This window comes from Thalassophryne amazonica, chromosome 14, assembly GCF_902500255.1.
Source record: "Thalassophryne amazonica chromosome 14, fThaAma1.1, whole genome shotgun sequence".
NCBI classification, from domain to species: domain Eukaryota; kingdom Metazoa; phylum Chordata; class Actinopteri; order Batrachoidiformes; family Batrachoididae; genus Thalassophryne; species Thalassophryne amazonica.
The window spans coordinates 3,027,947-3,050,101 of record NC_047116.1 but is presented as its reverse complement, the minus strand read 5'-3'; the positions used below and the strand labels follow the sequence as shown (position 1 = coordinate 3,050,101).

General features: G+C 46.2%; 2 protein-coding genes across 2 annotated transcripts in view; one reads left to right on the top strand and one right to left on the bottom strand.

Moving 5' to 3' along the window:
* LOC117525401 (zinc finger protein OZF-like) overlaps positions 1-22,155 on the bottom strand; it is a 108,493-nt gene that overhangs the window by 48,436 nt on the left and 37,902 nt on the right. The window lies entirely within an intron of this gene.
* Positions 256-3,901, top strand: LOC117525404 (zinc finger protein 436-like). Its single transcript, XM_034187266.1, has 2 exons — positions 256-567; positions 3,082-3,901. The coding sequence occupies exons 1-2, from the start codon at positions 375-377 to the stop codon at positions 3,885-3,887; spliced, it is 999 nt and encodes a 332-aa protein (XP_034043157.1). The 5' UTR covers positions 256-374; the 3' UTR covers positions 3,888-3,901.

Here is a 22,155-nt window from a genome sequence, read left to right as displayed (position 1 = left end):
CTCACTTTGAAGGCGCCTCTGTTCCCTCTCTTATTTTGAAGGCGCCTCTGTTCCCACTCTCACTTTGAAGCCGCCTCTTTCCCTCTCTTACTTTGAAAGCGCCTGTTTCTTCTCTTATTTTGAAGCCGCCTCTTTTCCCTCTCTTACTTTGAAGGCGCCTCTGTTTCTTCTCTTATTTTGGTGGCGCCTCTCTTTCCTCTCTTACTTTGAAGGCGCCTCTGTTCTCTCTCTTACTTTGAAGGCGCCTCTGTTTCCGGCCCTTAGCTTAGCCTGCTAGCTGTGAGCAGCAGCCTTCATGTCTGTGACTCTTTGGTTCTTTTGTTGTTTTGTGACGTTGAGTTTGTTGTAGAAAAAGTTGGTGTCGTCGTGTGAAAATGTCTAAAGTCCAAATGCTGAGAGCGTTGGTGAAGCAGCGACTAACTGCGGCTGCTGAAGAGATATTTGGGCTGTTTGAAAGAACCATAGCAGAGTACGAGGAGGAACTTTGTCGTTCTAAAGAGGAGAACCACCGACAGCGACACCTGCTGGACGCCGTCTTTAACCCGGACGTTCACTTACAGGCAGCAGGTTCGTTCGTTCGTTCGTTTGTTTGTTTGTTTCGTCTTTAACTCTCGTCTCATGGCGCTCCTCTGGTGAACAATAGAAATGTACTAAATCTTAATTTACATGTCAGAGGTGCACATAGCTTTTACACACAAACACACTTTAAGACCTCTAGGCTCTCATCAGCAGCACTGAGCTCTTGTAACAATTTCCGTTTGATATGTGAAATGATATCATGACACTTATCTCTAACCAATAACAAAGAATATAACAGGGAGGTGATGGTTAAAAAACAGCCCAATAGGAGGTGAGGGTCAGTTAATAATGCAGCTGGCAGAACTCGCTGCAAAATCCAGGGTGGAGATCCTCTGAATATTTACCCCAAAGCTCTCCCAAGCAACATAACCTGGGAGTATATCAATAACAAAAAAAAAATTACGTATTCTTCTTATCATACAATTTAAAAAAAAAAAAAATATATATATATATATATATATATATATATATATATATATACGAGGTCTGTCCAAAAAGTAACGGACCTTTTTATTTTTTCAAAAACCATATGGATTTGAATCACGTGTGATTGCATCAGCCAAGCTTGAACTTTCGTGCGCATGCGTGAGTTTTTTCACCCCTGTCGGTTGCGTTATTCGTCTGTGAGCAGGCTTTGTGTGAGCACTGGTCCACCCCTCTCATCGTTTTTTTATTGCGAATAAATGTCTGAACAATTTGGAGCTTTGCTGCATCAATTTTTTTCCAGAAACTGTGAGAGACCTCCAGGTGGACACCGTTTGGAAAATTCAGATGGCTTTCAGGGACCATTTTATGGGGATTACACAGATTAAGGAGTGATCCAGATGGTTTAAAGACCGCCCACAACTGCTGAGAGCGCGCCGCGCCCCGATCAACATGCTCAGACCCCGCTGAAACAACCAGATCATTTCCAACATGAAGGCTTTGTTGATCCGGGACATCATCTGACTTTCACAAAAAGGCAGAAGGCGTGGACATCAGCACTTTTTTGGCACATTCCACTGTTACAGGAGTTTTTTTCATGGAAAGAAAAGCAGAGGGATGCGCCACTGAGCCGTTCATTACGCGGCACAAAACCACCTCTGTGTTGGTCTCACAGGACGGCTTAAAGGTGGATTTCAGACGGCTGTCGGTTGCTTTTCAGTCGTGTGATTATCTGAGAAATTGAGCATGAGCTGGACATGCCCCAACATGTCCTGTGAGGCTTCATTATGACGTTGCTTTGCGCCATGCGGCTCCACCGCGACGCGCGGAACTCCTCCGCACGTCTGTCTCAGTGTGCCGAAAAAGTGCTGATGTCCACGTCTTTTCACAATTCCTGTGCTAGTCAGACAACATACCGGATCAAGACAGCGTCCAGTTTAGAAATGAACGGCACATTCCACTATTACAGGAGTTTTTGTCATGGAAAGAGGAGCGGAGTTATAACAAAGGAGTGTTCCTTTGTCTCGCTTCATCAGCGAATCGGTCATGACGTGTGAAGCCTCCGCGCGGCTTTCCATGACAAAATCTCTTGTTAAAAGTGAAATCTGCCAGAAAATGGCTGATGTCCAGCTCTTGTGATAACCAGAGAAATTGCACACAACGGTCCCGGCTCCACACAGCCATCCGTTTAGAAATGATGTGGTGGTTTCTGCCTCTCGATGGCGGCTCGGAGCGCGGCGCGCCGTGCGACATTGTGGGCCATCCTTAAAGCTGTAGTAACAGTCCTTATTCTCTGTGAAGCCCGTAAAATTTTCACCGAAAGCCAGATAAAATTTTTCGAATGGTTTCCAGCTGCCTGTCTCTAACAGTTTCTGAAAAAATTCTGATGGAAAAAAAGCCCAAATCATTCCACCATTTCCTCACAATGAAACAACGACAAGAGGGGTGGAGCAGTGCTCACTCAAAGCCTGCCCACAGGCGAATGACGCAACCGACGAGCGTGGAAAAACTCACGCATGTGCATGAAGGTTCAAGCTTGACTGACGTAAAAACATATGAATCAAATCCATATAGTTTTTGAAAAAAATAAAAAGGTATGATACTTTTCTAACAGACCTCTTACTTGAAAAATACTAGAAATAAGACCTTCTGTCTTTCTCGTACCAGGGATGTGCTCCACTCACTCATTTTTATCAGCAGATTTCGACTTTTCAGCTTCATAAACACATCTAAAATGTAAAATATCCCATCAGCAAAAAATAAGATACTAATGATATAAAAAACTGTCTGTTTTGTTTAATAATCTTTATCTCTGAGGAAACTTAGAATAGGACTATTAATTGAAAAATAAAAAAATCACCACACCTCAACTGCATGTTTTTGTTGCCTGTTTGTGTTGATCTGACATCATGGACAAACAATCGTCTGAATTAAACTCACACTTTAATACACGCCAACATGCACTGATAAATAAAATAGGAAATGACCAAAGAGAGGTCCATCGTTCAGGTCAAGGCTACAGTTTCATGTCTGCTGGTTTTCGCTCTGTTTTAATCACTGTATTTATTTTTCCTTCAGAGTTGCATCAAGAGTCGAATAAAGCAGACGTTCCTCCTGATCAGCAGATCTGGAGCGCCGATCTGGACCGGGGTGTTGGAGGTCTTTCCCACATTAAAGAGGAACAGCACGAGGCTGAGTCCATCATGTCTTGTGTCCCTGTGACGAGTGAAGATCACAAAGAGAAAACAGAATCCTCACAGTTTCATCAAAGACAGACCGAGGAGAGCAGAGAGGCGGAGCCTCAAGCCACCAAGTTAACGGAGCCTGTCAAAAGAGAATCTGATGGAGAGGACTGTGGAGAATCAGAACCGGACACAAACCCAGACCCAGGAAGTGATTTACAGCTACCAGATACTTGCCACAATATTTCAGACTTTTCCGACAGTGATGATGACTGGAAAGAGTCCAGAAAAGCTCATTTAAACAGACTGAAAAACACAGAAATCGTTGTTAGTGACAGAAGAAGGAAAACTCATGAGAAACCGTTTCACTGCTCTGAGTGTGAAAAAAGGTTTGGTTACAAGAAAAATCTGCAGAGACACCTGAGAATTCACACTGGAGAGAAACTATTTAGTTGCTCTATTTGTGGGAAAATGCTGATTTCCAGAGCTCACTTAACCTACCACATGAGATGTCACACGGGAGAGAAACCTTTCAGCTGCTCAGCTTGTCAGAAGAGCTTCAGGTGCAGAGAAGCTCTTGTGAGACACATGAGAATCCACACGGGGGAGAAACTGTTTCATTGCTACGTTTGTGGTAAAGGTTTTGCAGAAAAAACAAACTTGACAAGACACTTGAGGGTCCACACGGGATATAAAAAATAAAGAGTTCACATGCAGCGATTCAGGAGAGTCACATTTTAAAAATCACGTAAAGTGTCATTTATGGTGTGTGTGTGTGTGTGTGTGTGTGTGTGTACACACTGGTATGACGTTAAGACTTGCTGAAGTAGGTGGACTTCTGAAAAATCTGGCCCCTGTGGTCCACATGCAGGTTTAAAGAACCTATACACATTTTTACCAAGTTAACATCTGAAGCAGGTGTGTCTCTGTCCCTGCTCAGAACACGTGGGACAGAGTACACAAGCTCCAAGTTAGTCTGCAACCAGACAGTTTCTGCTCAGTCAGTGGATTGTGGTGAAAATTAGAATCTTTGCACCGATACTAATTTGTTCCTTTTAAAACTTTTTAAAATGTTTTTCTCATAAACAATTTGAAAAACGTTGACACAGTGTTCAATAAAATCATTCTAAGTTTCTTGACAGGATGAACTTGGCTGGTTGGAACACTGGTGGAGGTCTTTGGGCCCCCTGGTCTTTCTGTTGTTGGTCTTGATAAAACCTGTTAGTTACATGTTTCATGCAGGTTTCTGTTCTCCAAATTGAAAATGCACTGAAATGAAACATGTATTTCGGAGGAAAAAACCTCAAATAACATTTTTACGCTCACATGAGGCTGTTTTTCAGAAGTCCTCTAATTTAATTAATTTATATAGAACCAAATCACACCAACGTTGCCTCAAGGTGCTTCACACAACTAACCTTACTAACCCACAGAGCAAGAACACAGGTGACAGTGGGAAGAAAAAAACTCCCTCTGAGGAAGAAACCTCAAGCAGACCAGACTCAAAGGGGTGAACCTCTGCTTGGGCCATGATACAGACATAAATGACAGAAACAGTTTACAAAACAAATATACAGGAAATGTTAACTGGTGCACAGGACAGGAGGGTTACAGAAACGGACACCACATCCATCTCTGGATGGAGCTGCACCTTTAACAGAAAAAAAACAGTCAGGCATCAGAAAGACAACAAATACAGTATTTTTCAGCATTAAACAAATGAGAATCTGTTTTATTGATGCAGGAAGATCATTCCACAGAACAGGGGCACGATAAGGGAAAGCTCTGTGACCCGAAGACTTCTTATTCACCCTAGGGACACAAAGTAGTCCTGCACCCTGAGAACGTAAAGCCCGGGCCGGTATGTAAGGTTTTATCAGGTCAGTTAAGTAGGGAGGTGCCAGTCTGAACAATTTTATAGACTAGTAGCAGAACCTTAAAATCTCACTGGGACAGGAAGCCAGTGAACAGACGCCAAAATGGGTGTAATGTGGTCAAACTTTCTGCTTCATGTCAAGTCTGGCAGCAACATTTTGAACCAACATGCCCTGAGGCCTGTTGGTGCAGCTGCTTCTGGTTTTTGTAGCCTCAAGTGGATTAGAGTCTATGGCTCCCCCCGGCGGGACGCCGGTTTGATGCAGGTTACTTCCCTTACTGATGCTGGTATCCATCTACAGCAGCGTGGACTGAGATAATGCAGATTGTCCAAGTACACAGGCAGGTAATGTAAATGAGATTTGTAGCCACATCTTCATATTGGCAGACCAGCTCCTCATTCATTCAGCGACCTGCTCTACTTTGTTTGTTAGGTGGTTAAAAGAAAAAAAATCCTTATTTAGCAAACGTCACATGAGCCACAGAAAGACCTCCGTCCTTGAGGTCTGTGCTCAGTGTTGTTACAAACACTGTTCACTCAGAGCTTGTGTTCAGTTTCAGCTGTAATATTTTATATTTTATTGTGATAATTATTGTAAATGTTAATAAGAATTCAAACCATCAACCTTAGCTAGTATGCTTTTTTCCCCCTTCATATTTCTGAGTTTTGATCCTGACAGACAAGCAGCAGTAAATTAAAGATCCATACAGGCAGGAGGTGGAACAGTTGGTTCTCTGGTGTGCTCAGAACAAACTGGAGCTGAACCTGCTCAAGAATGTGGAGATGATGGACTTCAGGAGAAACCCCCCCAGTCCTCAACAACACTGTGTCTACTGTGGACACTTTCCGGTTCCTAGGATCCACCATCTCCTGGGATATGAAGTGGACCTCCCACATAGACTCCATCAGGAAAGAGGCACAGCAGAGGATGTACTTGCTCAGACAGCTCAGGAAGTTCAACCTGCCCCAGGAACTGCTCATCACCTACACATCCATCATCCAGTCTGTCCTGTGTATCTCCATCTCTGTTTGGTTTCCCTCTGCCTCCAAACACCACAGACACAGACTTCAGCCAGCTGTCAGGTCTATGGCTGAATGTTCTGGAGTTATGGGGTAAAAACAGCAAAAATGGTGACAAAGGTCAAATTCAGTCTGTACAGAGGTCAAAAGTTGCTCCAATTTCAGTAAAAAAAAAAAAAAAAAGGTTAATAGGGTTTTTTTAAAGGAATAGTTTGCATCATCAGTTATGCTTAGTTACCATCTTAAAGGGTAACAGAGGTCATAGGTCACAGAATCCAAAGGATGTTGACCTTGTTTGACCTTTATGTTGGAGACCAAACATTTAGCACAATCAAAACATTTCCATTTATTCATCCTAATAGGGCAACTGATCACTTTTTACCAAAATTGGAGAAACTTTAACCTTTGACCCCTGTACAAACTGAAATTGACCTTTGTCACAATTTTTGCTATTTTTACCCCATAAATCCATAACAATCAGTCATAGATAGTCCAAAGTATACCTTTTTGGAATCTTTATGATCAGACAAATAATGTATAGTTTTAAATATGATTTGAGCATTTTTAAATGTGTATCCTGTTGTAATTTGTTATTGACCCCTGACCTGCCTACAGCTGCCACCCTGGATGGCCACCATACAATTTGTGTAGGTCATAGAACACTGAGACTGGACTGTAAGTGCCGTTTAGTCCTCTCAAGTGCTAAGCTCAGCCCAGGAGATCATCTTTCCAGAGCAGCACAACATCCTGTCCTCAGAACAGCCTGAAGATCCGTCCAGATACCACACACAAATACACGCAGATGATTTGATTAGGTCAAAATCGTCTACTGCCTCATGGACTACAGGACATCTGATGACATCACACTTGGAACAGCTTTTCATTGGCCTGTGAATGTGAGCAGATTTGAAGTCTGATTTAGAAAAATCTGGGAGGTTTTGTGCCCTCTTCAGTACCAACTGTTCCCCTTTGGCGACTCAGGACGCAGCTTTACTCTGTTCCTAAACTGAAGACTGACAGGATGTTGAACCTTTGATCATTTTTGGGAATAAATTTGCTGTTGACAGATTTTGTTGAATCTTTTAAATCGAGACTCAAAACTTTTTTCTATAATTAGTTTTTTTTCTGATTTAGGATCACAATGCTTCTGTTAAATTATTAAAAAACTGATTTTCTGATTAACAATGTCTTAATCAGGCTTGTTGCACTTTGAATAGGTTTTTTTTAAGCACTATGTAAGCACACGTGTGCGTGGTATCTGGATGGATCTTCAGGCTGTTCTGAGACGGGAATCGTCCCAGCAGACTGGAGGACAGGATGTTGTCCTGCTCTGGAAAGACGATCTCCTGGGCTGAGTTTAGCAGTGCTGCCACAGTTACTTAGAAAAGTTACTTTACACAGTTACTTCATTGGCAGCTGCTGAATATAACTAATAAACTAACTAGTAATCTAACTTGGTTATTTTTAAGACTGATTACTCAATCTTAAGAGTAACCAAGTTAGATTACTGGTTCCAAGTTGTTGGCAGCTACTAATGAAGTAACTGTATACAGTAACTTTTCTAAGTGGGCAATTCTGTGGTAACGGAATTACAACAGCAGCAAAATCTGGACATATGACATCTAACCATGACAGATTAGCTCAGACTGTAATTCCGTTACCACATAATTGCCCAAGTAACTGTGGCAGCACTGGTGTTAGTACACGTGCACGCTGCTCTTTGTTAACAGGATTCAGGGTCACCTGCTGGGTGTTTGTTCAGGGATGGAGTTTGATTCTTGGACAAGAACCTTCGTCTAAATCGGGTGGTCAACTTGTTCCAGAAAGGGCCAAGAGGGTGCAGCTTTTCTGTGCAGCCACTGAGTCCACCAGGTGACTTACTGATTAATATCACTGAGCAGGTGGAATCAGTTCATCAGTGAAATCACCTGGTGGAATCAGTGGCTGCACAGAAAACCTGCACCCTCTTGGCCCTTTCTGGAACAAGTTGACCACCCCTGGTCTACATTGTCACAGTCCACCCAGGTGCAATTCAGTACCAGCCTTAGCTGGGAAACAAACCAGTGGTCTGAAAACCGTCCAGAGGGAGCCGTAGAGTTCGACCTGCCTCATGTTCCACAATCCAGAGATAAGCACCAATTGGCCTCAGGCCAAACCAGGACGTCAATCAGTGTGTGTCTGAGTTCCAGCACTCAAGAACCTGAGGAGAGACCACGCCAGAGGTCGAGGCTCAGGCCCCAGACAGGTCGTCATGGTGGACAAGGACCTCATGGGGTTCTGCCCTCAGGTTCCTCCGTGAAGCAGGTCTGACCTGAGGTGAATATTCTTCCCAGATTGCTTTATTTATTTATGTCTCTTCCTGTTTGGAACCCAGCATCCAACTTTGTGAAAATGCATAAAATGATTTCAATTTTTATTAGGCAGAAAAAAAAGGCCAGGATCAAAGTCACACAGCAAACCAGGAGTAAAGCTTCTGGAGGCCTTAACCTACCAAATGTGAAACTGTACGACTGGGCGGCACAACTACGTGGGGTGGTGGAATGGTTAAAACACAGTAAAGAAACAACATGGGTGAGTGTAGAGCAAAGCTCATGCCCCAAATTCCCACCGCAGACCCTGGCATTCGCTTCCAAGGAGATATGGAACAAGTATAAGATTACAAATGTATGGATGAAATGCACCCAAAAGGCCCTTGGTACTATTAGAAAAAATATCAAAGCCCCCCCATGTCCATATCATGGGCAATGAAAATCTCAAATATAATTGATTTTTTACCACGACAAGACAATTCTGGGTTCTAAGAATGGGAAAATAAAAAATTTTCATTGATGATTTGTTTGAAGGGGAGATTTTAAAATCTTTTAGTCTGATTGAGAAACTTGGGCTGACTTCAACAAATTTTTACAGGTACTTGCAGTTGAGAAGTTATCTGATGTCTCATAAAGAATGGTCCCTTCTTAGGTCCCAACCTAATGATTTGGAATTGTTTTTCATGAAGGTCACTAAAGAAAGTAAATCTGATAAGATAGTTTCAAACTTGTACAAATGTTTACAATCTACTATGCTGGGGGGCACTCTTGACATAAGGGAGAGGCTCAAAATTAGAAATGAATGTTGGAGTTGATGATCAAGAATGGGAGTTGGTATGTGAGAGTGGACACAAATTAACAGTCCAACATGGAAAGAATTGTGTTGGAAAGTGAACATGAGATACTTTCCAACTCCATTTATAATTTCTAAATTTAATAAGACTAAAACTAATGTGTTGGAGACAATGTGGCCAAATTGGGGATCTCACACACATTTTCTGGGATTGTCTAAGCTCAAATCATTTTGGGAGGGAATTAGGAAGGAAATAAAAAATGTTTTAAATATTTATATTGATTTGAAACCCCTTTCCTTTGTCCTCGGAGTGCTCTCGGGTGATTTACTAAGCAAAGAAAAATTGTATCTATTTTGGGTTCTTGTACTGGTGGCTAAAAAAAATGATCATTGTATCCTGGTATAAACCAACAGTGAACCAACTTGCGAGAGAACAGTGAAGGTTTATGTTATGGAGAAGATAACTGCTAAACTAAACCTGACAGTTGACTTATTTAAGAAAAGGTGGAACCCACTGATCATACATTCAAATTCAAATTTATTAATTTATATAGCGCCAATTCATGATGAAATCGTCTCAAGGCACTTCACACAACATAATAAAAACAGAAAAAATTGAATTAAAAATTTAAAAACAATAAAAAGACAACCATAAAAGAATACAAGAATAAAAACACATAACACTAATGATAAAACAGGGAAAACAAATGAGTCTTTAAACGTGACTTAAAAGTCTCCACAGTATCCAACTACCGAATGTGTGCCAGGAGATCATTCCACAGAGCTGGGGCACGGTAGGAGAAAGCTCTGTGACCAGCAGACTTTTTATTCACCCTGGGAACACACAGAAGTCCTGCACCCTGAGAACGCAGGGCCCGAGCTGGTACATAGGGCTTAACTAGGTCAGCCAGATAGGGAGGTGCAAGTCCATGAACAATCTTATAAACTAATAACAGAACTTTAAAATCCGATCTTGCAGCGACTGGAAGCCAGTGAAGAGACGCCAAAACGGGTGTAATGTGGTCAAACTTTCTGCTTGTTTATTTAATGGTATGTATAAAATATTGTCCATTCTTCAATAATATCATTATTATTTATTATCGAAATTGTAAAGATAGAAAACATGGTACCAGTATTCCGAGACTACAGTACAATTTTCAATTTATTTTCATTTATATAGCACCAAATCACAACAGAGTTGCCTCAAGGTGCTTCACACAAGTAAGGTCTAACCTTACCAACCCCCAGAGCAACAGTGGTAAGAAAAAACTCCGTCTGAGGAAGAAACCTCAAGCAGACCAGACTCAAAGGGGTGACCCTCTGCTTGGGCCATGATACAAACATAAATTACAGAACAATTCACAAAACAAATATACAGGAAATGCTGTTGGTGCACAGGACAGAAGGGTCTCCAGCACAAATACCACACCCATCTCTGGATGGAGCTGCACCTTAAACAGAGAGAAAAAACAGAATCAGGCATCAGAAAGACAAAAATACAGAATAATTTGTCAGCATTAAACAACAAGAAAAACAGAGAAATACTAATGTGATCGTCGGCCACTAACCAGTCCGTGAACAATTTATTGAGTAGTAGCAGAACCTTAAAATCTGATCTCACTGGGACAGGAAGTCAGTGAAGAGACGCCAAAATGGGTGTAATGTGGTCAACTTTCTGCTTCATGTCAAAAGTCTGGCTGCAGCATTTTGAACCAATTGTAGTAAACCAGGAAATAGAACATTGCAGTAGTCCAATCTAGAAGAGATAAACACATGAATCAGGGTCTCAGCATCAGCTATAGACAGGATGGGACTACCACCCTAACAATGTTCTTGTTTTTTATTTAGCACTCTGTATCAAAACTGGATAATGACTTGAAATGTGAAGCCTTAAATTTGGATAAAACATTATGTTCAAAAAAATGTTCAAAAACCAATGTGCTGCTGGTATTAGAAGAGTAGCAAGATGGCAGACGGCAGTCGAGCCCCAACCAAAGTGCCTTTATTAGAGAGAGGGCGACATGACGGGTCGGGGGGAATTGGTCACGTGACTCCTGGTGCCATCTTGTGGCAAAAAGAGCGTTGACTGTTAATGTGTCTGCATCTAAATCAAGCTATTTTATTTATTCACTGAAAATGTTGGGTTGCTGTGCATCTGGAGGCACAAATAGTCACAGCTTGGGCTTCAAGATGTCTCTGATCACTCACTTATTAAGTTTACAGTTTCACTGCCGTGTTTAGTGGAACAACAACCTTATATATCTTTACGGCGACGCATCAACTCCTCAACTAAGACTGAACTCGAAGCTAGACTGCCTGATGTCTTAGCTTCACATTTGACAAATACCCAGTCAGTAGACAGACTTGTGGATAGTTTAAACTCAGTGCTCAAAACTACACTCGACATGATTGCACCACCTGTGTTAAAAATCATGCTCCCCCAAATCACAGTCACCTTGGTTCAATGATTATCTGCGTGACCTCAAGCATAAAGCAAGAGGTCTAGAACGGAAATGGCGTCGCTCAAAATTAAAAGTATTCCACTTGCATGGTGTGATGCTATCTTAGACTATAAGCATGCACTACTGGCTACAAAGTGGACCTATTACTCTGATTTGATCAAAAAAATCAAGCATAACTCAAAGTTCTTGTTCCACACGGTGGCAACACTTATTCATGGACAACCACCTATAGTTCGCTCTCCTTTTACAGCACAAGATTTCCTGGATTACTTTGAGAAGAAAATAGAAGACATCGGGATAAACATATCCCAGCATGCCTTAACCCAGCCACTACACCCTGATATTGATGTGGGCGCCACTACTGAGGTATTACCTAGATTTACAGAATTTGACAGTATCTCACTAGGCATGCTGACAAAACTTGTAATGTCAACAAAAAGCACAACCTGTTTATTGATACTATACATGTTGTGTGGGCCGCTGAAGAGGAGGTACTGCTGGCCCACCACCACAAGATGGCGCCCTGCTTGAAGTGCGGGCTTCAAGCACGAGAGGGCGTCGGAGCGACCAGGAGTGGCAGCTGTCACTCATCATCCGTACTAGCTGTCACTCATCCACTACTCATCACCACCACCATAAAGGCCGGACTGCAACTCCACCTCCCTGCCGAGAAATCAGCTACCATTCAGGTAATTTTCTCTGCTGACTCAAAACGTTGAGTAATACTCTGAACTTCTTTTGCAGCCGTTATCCTGTGGTGTTTTTTCTTATCTGTGGGATTGGCGTTTGGTGTGATCAGCGACGGCTTCGCTTCACACTCCAACCAGATAAGTGGTTTAAACAGGAGCTGCACGAGTGTGTGACTGGAGGTGGAGGTTCTCCCTCCTTTACTGAACACTGACTGTGGGATTACTGAGTGTGCGAACTCACACTCATCAGGACTGTCTCTGTTCTCTGCCAGCAGTACCGGGTCTGACTGCTGAAGACAGCGGCCACCTGGGGCGCAGGGCTTGGCGGCTCCGGTGTTCTTCAGCTCCGTTGGTGGTGGAAGCTGTGTGGGATCCGGCTCTTCTCTCGCCAGGCGTCTTCTATCTTTGAGCCTGCCCACACGTCACCTGGTGTATGATTGACAGTCGCTATATTGTTATTGTCTGTACGTCGTTGTGCAATTCACAACATTAAATTGTTACTTTGGCTTATCCATTGTCCGTTCATTAACGCCCCCTGTTGTGGGTCCGTGTCACGTCACTTTCACAACAATACCAACAAAACTGTTTAAGGACCTGTGGTCCACTCTTGGGCCAACTGTGCTGGAAATTATTAATCTTTAACTTCTGGATCTGTTCCTAAATGTTTCATATCTGCAGTGATTAAACCATTACTTAAGAAACCTAATCTTGACCCTAGTGTATTGAAAAACTATCGTCCGATATCAAATCTATCATTTTGCTCTAAAATTCTGGAAAAAGTGGTGTCACGGCAGCTCGTAGACTATCTTACTGAGAATAATCTCTTTGAGCCACTGCAGTCTGCTTTTAGAAAATATCATTCCACAGAGACGGCTCTCACTAAAGTGGTGAATGATCTTCTGCTTACAATGGATTCAGACACCACTACGGTTTTGATGTTGTTAGATCTCAGTGCTGCGTTTGATACAGTGGATCATCATATTCTACTTGATAGGCTGGAAAATCACTTTGGGATTACTGGGAGTGCCTTTGCATGGTTGATGTCATACCTGACCAGTCGTTCTGTGTCTTGTAAAGTAACACTACCTCTAACCTTAGTGACATGAAATTTGGGGTTCCACAGGGATCTGTCTTAGGCCCCTGATTTTCTCCCTTTATATAGCACCCTTTGGGCACATATTGCGGTGTTTTGGGGTTACCTTTCACTGCTATGCAGATGATACTCAGTTATACATGCTGATTACTGCTGGTCATCTCATCCACATAAAATCCTTAGAAGATTGCCTTGCATCAGTGAGAAGCTGGATGTCTAGCAACTTCCTACTTTCAAACTCTGATAATACTGAAATGATGGTTCTTGGTCTAGTGCGACATCGGCATCAATTTGACCAGTTAACCCTCAGCCTAGGCTCGTGTGTCATACATCACACTGACAAAGTGAGGAACCTTGGGGTAATTTTTGATTCTACATTGTTCTTTGACCTCCACATTAGAGATATTACTAGGACTGCTTTCTTCCACCTGCAAAATATAGTCAAGATTCGTCCCATCCCGTCTATGGCTGATGCTGAGACCCTGATTCATGCATTTATCTCTTCTAGATTGGACTACTGTAATATTCTATTTTCTGGTTTACCACAGTCCAGCATTAGGGCTCTCCAATTGGTTCAAAACGGTTGACACGAAGCAGAAAGTTTGACCACATTACGCCCATTTTGACATCTCTTCACTGGCTTCCTGTCCTTGTGAGATCAGCTTTTAAGGTTCTGTTACTAGCCTATAAAATTTTTCACGGACTGGCACCTCCCTACCTAGGTGACCTAATTAAACCCTACGTACCGGCCCAGGCTTTACGTTCTCAAGGTGCAGGTCTACTTAGTGTCTCTAGGGTGAATAAAAGTCTGTGGGTCACAGAGCTTTCTCTTATCGTGCCCCTGTTCTGTGGAATGATCTCCCTGCGTCAATAAAACAGATTCTGTAGAGACTTTCAAGTCAAGACTTAAGACATTTATTTTCCCTTTCGTATGGCTAGCATACTGGCACAGAATGTTACTATGCTTTTTACTCTTTTAATTCATTTATTAGTAAATGGAGTGTGCCCCGGCCTTAACTTTATCTAAATTCTGGGTCTTTTAGTGAAGTTTAGGGCTAGTGGCCGGTGATCACCTTAGTACTGTCGCCTGTGTTCTTGCTCTAGGAGTTGGTAAGGTTAGGTTAAGGTTGGTAACCTTACATGTGTGAAGTGCCTTGAGGCAACCTTGTTGTGATTTGCTGCTATATAAATGAAAATAAATTGAAAATTGAAGATGTACAGATTCTCTTCAGATCTGAACAGAAGAAAAATTTGGGAAAATAAAATCAGCTGTGTGGGATGGAAGCCGACTTCATCATCAAAGCTTTGAGAGGTAAATTTATTGTTCAGTCCCATGTCCAGTAAAACTCACCTAAACCGTCATCGTATAAACCAGATATTCACAGTCACCGGATAAAAAAAAAGTCCCAAAGTTTTTGTATTGTTTTCTATGTAATAAACACTGTATTTCCATTAAAAAGCCCGAGCAGTCTGGACGTGCAGAGGTACAAATTAATGTTCAGCTCTGACACTCGTCAATTTGTGGAAAGTGGGAGAGAAGTCATTTCTGTGATTAAAAGCCCAACCATTTATTTTTCACACGGTGCTCAGACGCTGACCCACATCCTGATGTGCACCTGTTACATCAGACAGAAAAGGCTGTGATTTGACACTTTTCTGCTTTTAATCCTTCATCTCCCATCATATTATAGCAGTTTTTACAGCGCGCACACTGATAAGTGGATCAGAAAAGTCTGCATCACATGTACAGCACAGTCAGTAAAAGAGGAAAATTGTTGTTTAGGGCCGCTGAAGAGGAGGTACTGCTGGCCCACCATCACCAGAGGGCGCCCTGCCTGGAGTGCGGGCTCCAGGCACCAGAGGGCGCCGCCGCCTCACGGGAGCAGCCTCGGTGACAGCTGTCACCCATCACCTGAGACAGCTGACGGCAATCATCAGTGGGGTATATCAGCAGGACGGCATCTCCACCTCATTGCCGAGATATCGTTTCTACCAGAGAGGTAACATATCAAAGCCTACTGAGTACACAGTTTTGACTGAGCTAGTTATTGGTTTACTGTTCCAACGAGAGGTGGAGGTACCTTTCCTGCCGTTCGGAGTTCTGGGTGCAAACGCGCCCCCATCTAACTGTTCTTTTTCCCTCGCCAGCAGTACCAGGTCCGACACGCGGAGGCAGTGGCCACCTGGGAGTTCGGGACTTGGCGGCTCCAGTATTCCCGGGGTCCTGTGGCGGAGGAAGCCGTGTGGTTCCGGTCTTACCTTGGAGAGGCGTCTCCTATCTTCGAGCCTGCCCACACGACACCTTTGTGTATTGACTTTTGTCCATTTCTGTAATTGGTTGTATTCGTTGTGCACATTCACAACAGTAAAGCGTTGTTATTTTGACTTACTCCATTGTCCGTTCATTTGCGCCCCCTGTTGTGGGTCCGTGTTCCTACACTTTCCCAACAGGATATCTCGGCCAGCGTCATGGATCCCGAGGGGCGTCAACCGGCTGTTGAACGGCCAATGGAAGAACAAGGCGCACAGGCGTCCACGGGAGGGGTAATCGGTGAGTTGCAGCGGATCCTCACCGCTTTCACGACTCGGTTAGACTTGATGGCCGAGCAGAACGCCCTCCTGAACCGCAGGGTGGAGGCTCTCGCCGCGCAGGTGGAAGCGCGCCCTCTGGGCGCCGCTGCGGCTCTCCCTCCCGTAGACCCTGTGCGTGACAGCGACGTTCCACTGGTTGTCCAACGACCCCCCCCACCATCCCTGAAGCATACATAAGCCCCCCGGAGCCGTACGGAGGCTGTGTGGAGACGTGCGCGGATTTCCTTATGCAGTGTTCGCTCGTCTTCGCACAGCGTCCCGTCATGTACGCGACCGACGCTAGCAAAGTAGCTTATGTGATAAATCTGCTTCGTGGTGAGGCACGCGCTTGGGCTACAGCGCTCTGGGAGCAAAGTTCACGGCTCCTTCTGACATATGATGGGTTTGTGAGGGAGCTCAGAACAGTGTTCGATCACCCTAATAGAGGAGAGACCGCTTCAGCCGTGCTGCTGTCAATGAGACAGGGGCGCCGGAGCGCAGCTGCCTATGCAGTCGACTTCCGCATCGCGGCTGCGAGGTCCGGCTGGAATAACACTGCCCTCCGCGCCGCCTTCGTAAACGGACTGTCATTGGTCCTCAAGGAGCACCTGGTGGCTAAGGACGAACCGCGGGATTTGGATGGGCTTATCGATCTTGTCATACGATTAGACAATCGGTTAAATGAGCGCCGTCGGGAACGAGACGAAGGGCGTGGCCAGGCACACGTCGTCCCTCTCCCTTCCGGTTCCAACCGCGTTCCGCCCTCCCCACGCTCCACGGCCCCTGCGCTCCGTGCGATCACAGCTCCCCCTGCTGACGAAGCTATGGACACGAGTAGGGCAACATTTAGGGCACCGGCCACACAGAGGAGGCTGGCCCGCGGAGCGTGTTTTGTTTGTGGCTCGATTGAGCATCAGGTACGAGACTGCCCCGAGCGGTTAAACACCAACGCCCGCCCCTAGACACTGGGCTAGGGGGGGGCCGAGACGTGCACGTGGGACACACCCACATCGCCACACGACTCCCAGTTACAATCCTTTATGAGGATTTAACCCTGAAGGCCCCAGCACTGGTGGACACGGGCTCAGAAGGGAATTTGCTTGATAGCAATGGGCCAGGGAGATAGGGTTCCCTCTGGTGGCACTTACCTCGCCTGTGCAGGTACGGGCACTAGATGGCTCCCTACTCCCTCCAATCACTCACAAGACACCACCAGTAACTCTGGTGGTGTCGGGGAATCACCGGGAGGAGATCGAGTTTTTTGTGACTCCGGCCACCTCCCGTGTGATTTTAGGTTTTCCCTGGATGTTGAAACACAATCCCCGGATCGACTGGCCGTCCGGGGTAGTGGTCCAGTGGAGCGAGACCTGCCATCGGGTATGTTTAGGTTCCTCGGTTCCTCCCGGTTCCCAGGCCAGGGAGGAGGTCAGAGCCCCGCCCAATCTAGGGACGGTGCCGGTGCAGTACCATGACCTTGCGGAGGTGTTCAGCAAGGATCTGGCACTCACCCTTCCCCCGCACCGCCCGTATGATTGTGCCATTGATTTGGTTCCAGGCGTTGAGTTCCCGTCCAGCAGGCTGTACAACCTCTCACGACCTGAACGCGAATCAATGGAGACCTACATCCGGGACTCTTTGGCTGCCGGGTTGATCCGGAATTCCACCTCCCCGATGGGTGCGGGTTTCTTTTTTGTGGGGAAAAAGGATGGCGGATTACGTCCATGCATTGATTACAGGGGGCTGAACGAAGTCACGGTTCGTAACCGATACCCCTTACCCTTGTTGGATTCGGTGTTCACGCCCCTGCATGGAGCCAAGATATTCACCAAGCTTGATCTTAGGAATGCGTATCACCTGGTTCGGATCCGGAAGGGAGACGAGTGGAAGACGGCATTTAACACCCCGTTGGGTCATTTTGAGTACCTGGTCATGCCGTTCGGTCTTACAAATGCTCCCGCGACGTTCCAAGCATTGGTTAATGATGTCTTGCGGGACTTCCTGCACCGATTCGTCTTCGTATATCTAGACGACATACTCATCTTTTCTCCGGATCCTGAGACTCATGTCCGACATGTACGTCAGGTCCTGCAGCGGTTATTGGAGAACCGGCTGTTTGTTAAGGGCGAGAAGTGTGGGTTTCACCGCACCTCTTTGTCCTTCCTGGGGTTCATCATCTCCCCCAACTCCGTCGCTCCTGATCCGGCCAAGGTTGCAGCGGTGAGAGACTGGCCCCAACCCACAAGCCGTAGGAAGCTGCAACAGTTCCTCGGCTTTGCAAATTTCTACAGGAGGTTCATTAAGGGCTACAGCCAGGTTGTTAGCCCCCTGACAGCCCTGACCTCACCAAAAGTCCCCTTCACCTGGTCGGATCATTGCGATGCCGCGTTCAAGGAGTTGAAACGGCGCTTCTCGTCTGCACCCGTTCTGGTGCAGCCCGATCCTAGTCGCCAGTTAGTGGTCGAGGTGGACGCCTCGGACTCAGGGATAGGAGCTGTGCTGTCCCAGAGTGGGAAGACCGATAAGGTCCTTCATCCGTGTGCCTATTTTTCCCGCAGGTTGACCCGGCTGAACGGAACTATGACGTCGGCAACCGAGAACTCCTTGCGGTGAAAGAGGCTCTTGAAGAGTGGAGACACCTGTTGGAGGGAACGTCCGTGCCATTCACGGTTTTCACTGACCACCGGAACCTGGAATATATCAGGACCGCCAAGCGGCTGAATCCCAGGCAAGCCCGCTGGTCACTGTTCTTCGGCCGTTTTGACTTCCGCATCACCTACCGGCCCGGGACCAAGAACCAGAAGTCGGATGCCTTGTCCCGGGTACACGAAGACGAGGTCAAGGCGGAGTTGTCGGATCCACCAGAACCCATCATCCCGGAGTCCACTATCGTGGCCACCCTCACCTGGGACGTAGAGAGAACCGTCCGGGAGGCCCTGGCACGAAGCCCGGACCCCGGGGCTGGACCAAAGAACAGACTTTACGTCCCACCAGAGGCAAGGGCTGCAGTCCTGGACTTCTGTCACGGCTCTAAGCTCTCCTGTCATCCAGGGGTGCGAAGAACCGTGGCAGTTGTCCGGCAGCGCTTCTGGTGGGCGTCCCTGGAGGCCGACGTCCGGGATATATCCAGGCCTGCACCACCTGTGCCAGGGGCGAGGCCGACCATCGCAAGGCTCCGGGACTGCTACAGCCACTGCCCGTGCCTCATCGCCCCTGGTCCCACATCGGCCTGGATTTTGTCACGGGCCTCCCGCCGTCCCAGGGAAACACCGTGATCCTCACGATAGTGGACCGATTCTCCAAGGCGGCCCACTTCGTGGCCCTCCCGAAGCTCCCAACGGCCCAGGAGACAGCGGACCTCCTGGTCCGCCACGTCGTCCGCCTGCATGGGATACCATCAGACATCGTCTCCGATCGCGGTCCCCAGTTCTCCTCGCATGTCTGGAGGAGCTTTTGCCGGGAACTGGGGGCCACGGTCAGTCTCTCGTCCGGGTATCACCCCCAGACCAACGGGCAAGCAGAGCGGGCCAATCAAGAATGGAGCAAACACTGCGTTGTGTGACAGCCGCGCACCCGGCGGCCTGGAGTACTCATCTGGCCTGGATCGAGTACGCCCACAACAGTCAAGTGTCATCAGCCACCGGCCTCTCCCCCTTTGAGGTGTGTTTGGGGTATCAGCCCCCGTTGTTCCCGGTGGTTGAGGGAGAGGTCGGTGTGCCCTCGGTCCAGGCCCACCTGCGGAAGTGCCGTCGGGTGTGGCGTGCCGCCCGTTCTGCTTTGCTGAAGGCCCGGATGAGGGCGAAGACCCATGCAGACCGGCGGCGGACCCCGGCCCCTACGTATCGCCCCGGGCAGGAAGTGTGGTTGTCCACCAAGGACATTCCACTGCAAGTGGCCTCCCCAAAACTCCAAGACAGGTACATAGGTCCGTTTAAAATTCTCAAGGTCATCAATCCCGCCGCAGTGAGGCTTCGGCTTCCGGCCTCACTGCGGATCCATCCAGTATTTCATGTGTCAAAAATCAAGCCCCATCACACCTCGCCCCTCTGTACACCCGGTCCGGCACCACCTCCTGCCCGGATCATCGATGGCGAGCCGGCTTGGACAGTGCGCCGGTTGTTGGACGTCCGACGGATGGGCCGGGGCTTTCAATATCTGGTGGACTGGGAGGGGTACGGTCCCGAAGAACGCTCCTGGGTGAAGAAGAGCTTCATCCTGGACCCGGCCCTCCTGGCCGACTTCTACTGTCGCCACCCGGACAAGCCCGGTCGGGCGCCAGGAGGCGCCCGTTGAGGGGGGGGTCCTGTTGTGTGGGCCGCTGAAGAGGAGGTACTGCTGGCCCACCATCACCAGAGGGCGCCCTGCCTGGAGTGCGGGCTCCAGGCACCAGAGGGCGCCGCTGCCTCACGGGAGCAGCCTCGGTGACAGCTGTCACCCATCACCTGAGACAGCTGACGGCAATCATCAGTGGGGTATATCAGCAGGACGGCATCTCCACCTCATTGCCGAGATATCGTTTCTACCAGAGAGGTAACATATCAAAGCCTACTGAGTACACAGTTTTGACTGAGCTAGTTATTGGTTTACTGTTCCAACGAGAGGTGGAGGTACCTTTCCTGCCGTTCGGAGTTCTGGGTGCAAACGCGCCCCCATCTAACTGTTCTTTTTCCCTCGCCAGCAGTACCAGGTCCGACACGCGGAGGCAGTGGCCACCTGGGAGTTCGGGACTTGGCGGCTCCAGTATTCCCGGGGTCCTGTGGCGGAGGAAGCCGTGTGGTTCCGGTCTTACCTTGGAGAGGCGTCTCCTATCTTCGAGCCTGCCCACACGACACCTTTGTGTATTGACTTTTGTCCATTTCTGTAATTGGTTGTATTCGTTGTGCACATTCACAACAGTAAAGCGTTGTTATTTTGACTTACTCCATTGTCCGTTCATTTGCGCCCCCTGTTGTGGGTCCGTGTTCCTACACTTTCCCAACAAAATGTTCAGTTAACCTTTGATTTGGAGGTGATGATTGTAGAAAGAATCCAGAATAAAGCAAAATCCAGAGACAGAGAACTTTTAACTGTCACATACGTCACTGTATGACACAGAGTTACAGAGCTGCAGCTGCATAAATCAGGCTTTAAATTAATTAAATAAACTGTCAAATTTTAAATTTATGTAAATATCTTAACTATTTTTTTTATTTGTTTTGATAGCACCTGTACCTGGATGTGTTGCTGTATGTGGTTAAATGATTAAAAGAAAAAATGTTTAAAACATAAAAAGGTCCAATCAGTAGTTCAGCGCAGTTTGAACCAAAATGGCGCCACCGTGTTCTGAGTTGACGCCACTCTATCTATCAAGGCACTCTAGCCCCAACTCGCTTAGCAATGCTGGCAGAGCAATATAGACAATTCCGGCATTAAAAAGAAAACAAACCTGTTCTCTGCTACATCACTTCTGCTTCTGAAAAATAATTTTCATTACGCTGTTCCATTTCTTTTATTTGCAAAAAGATATTTTGGATGCTTTGTTGGTTTTCTTTGGTGTTAGCTTAACATGCTTCTGCCACTGTCAAGTCCCAAACACATCAACTATCACCGGAAACACTTCAAAATAAGGACTACAGTGAGGAAAAGATATAACTCGTCACGTACTGAGATTATTCCTGTAACAAATCTGTATACTTGCTATCTGTGCATAAACCAAGTCATTTGTTCTGTACCGAGTTTGTCCCACAGTTATATTATCGAAGGCCTTTTCCATTAAGCTCAAATCATAATTTCAAAGTTGATTTTGATGAAAACTGGCCGATATCCCTCTGAACGTTTTTTCACCTACTTTTAAACCAGTGAGAATGCAGCTACATTATCAACATGTCACAAATTGCACATTTCTTTCATCAAATGGGTGATTCGTTCAGATGAAGCTTTACACAGTGGTGATTATTGTGGTGAAATTTCTCCAAATTAATTTTTCACTGCTCAGTCAAATCTAGTTTACAAAAGACAGCTTTTTAACACATTGAATGTTTGACATGAAATGTCATAAACACAAAGCTGTGTCAGCTGTATGCTGTCAAAGAGACGCCTCCAGAACTCTGAAATGTGAACAGGGATTATTTTACGTGTATTGTTATAATGCGCGAACACTTTGTGTACTTTTACTGCTGCC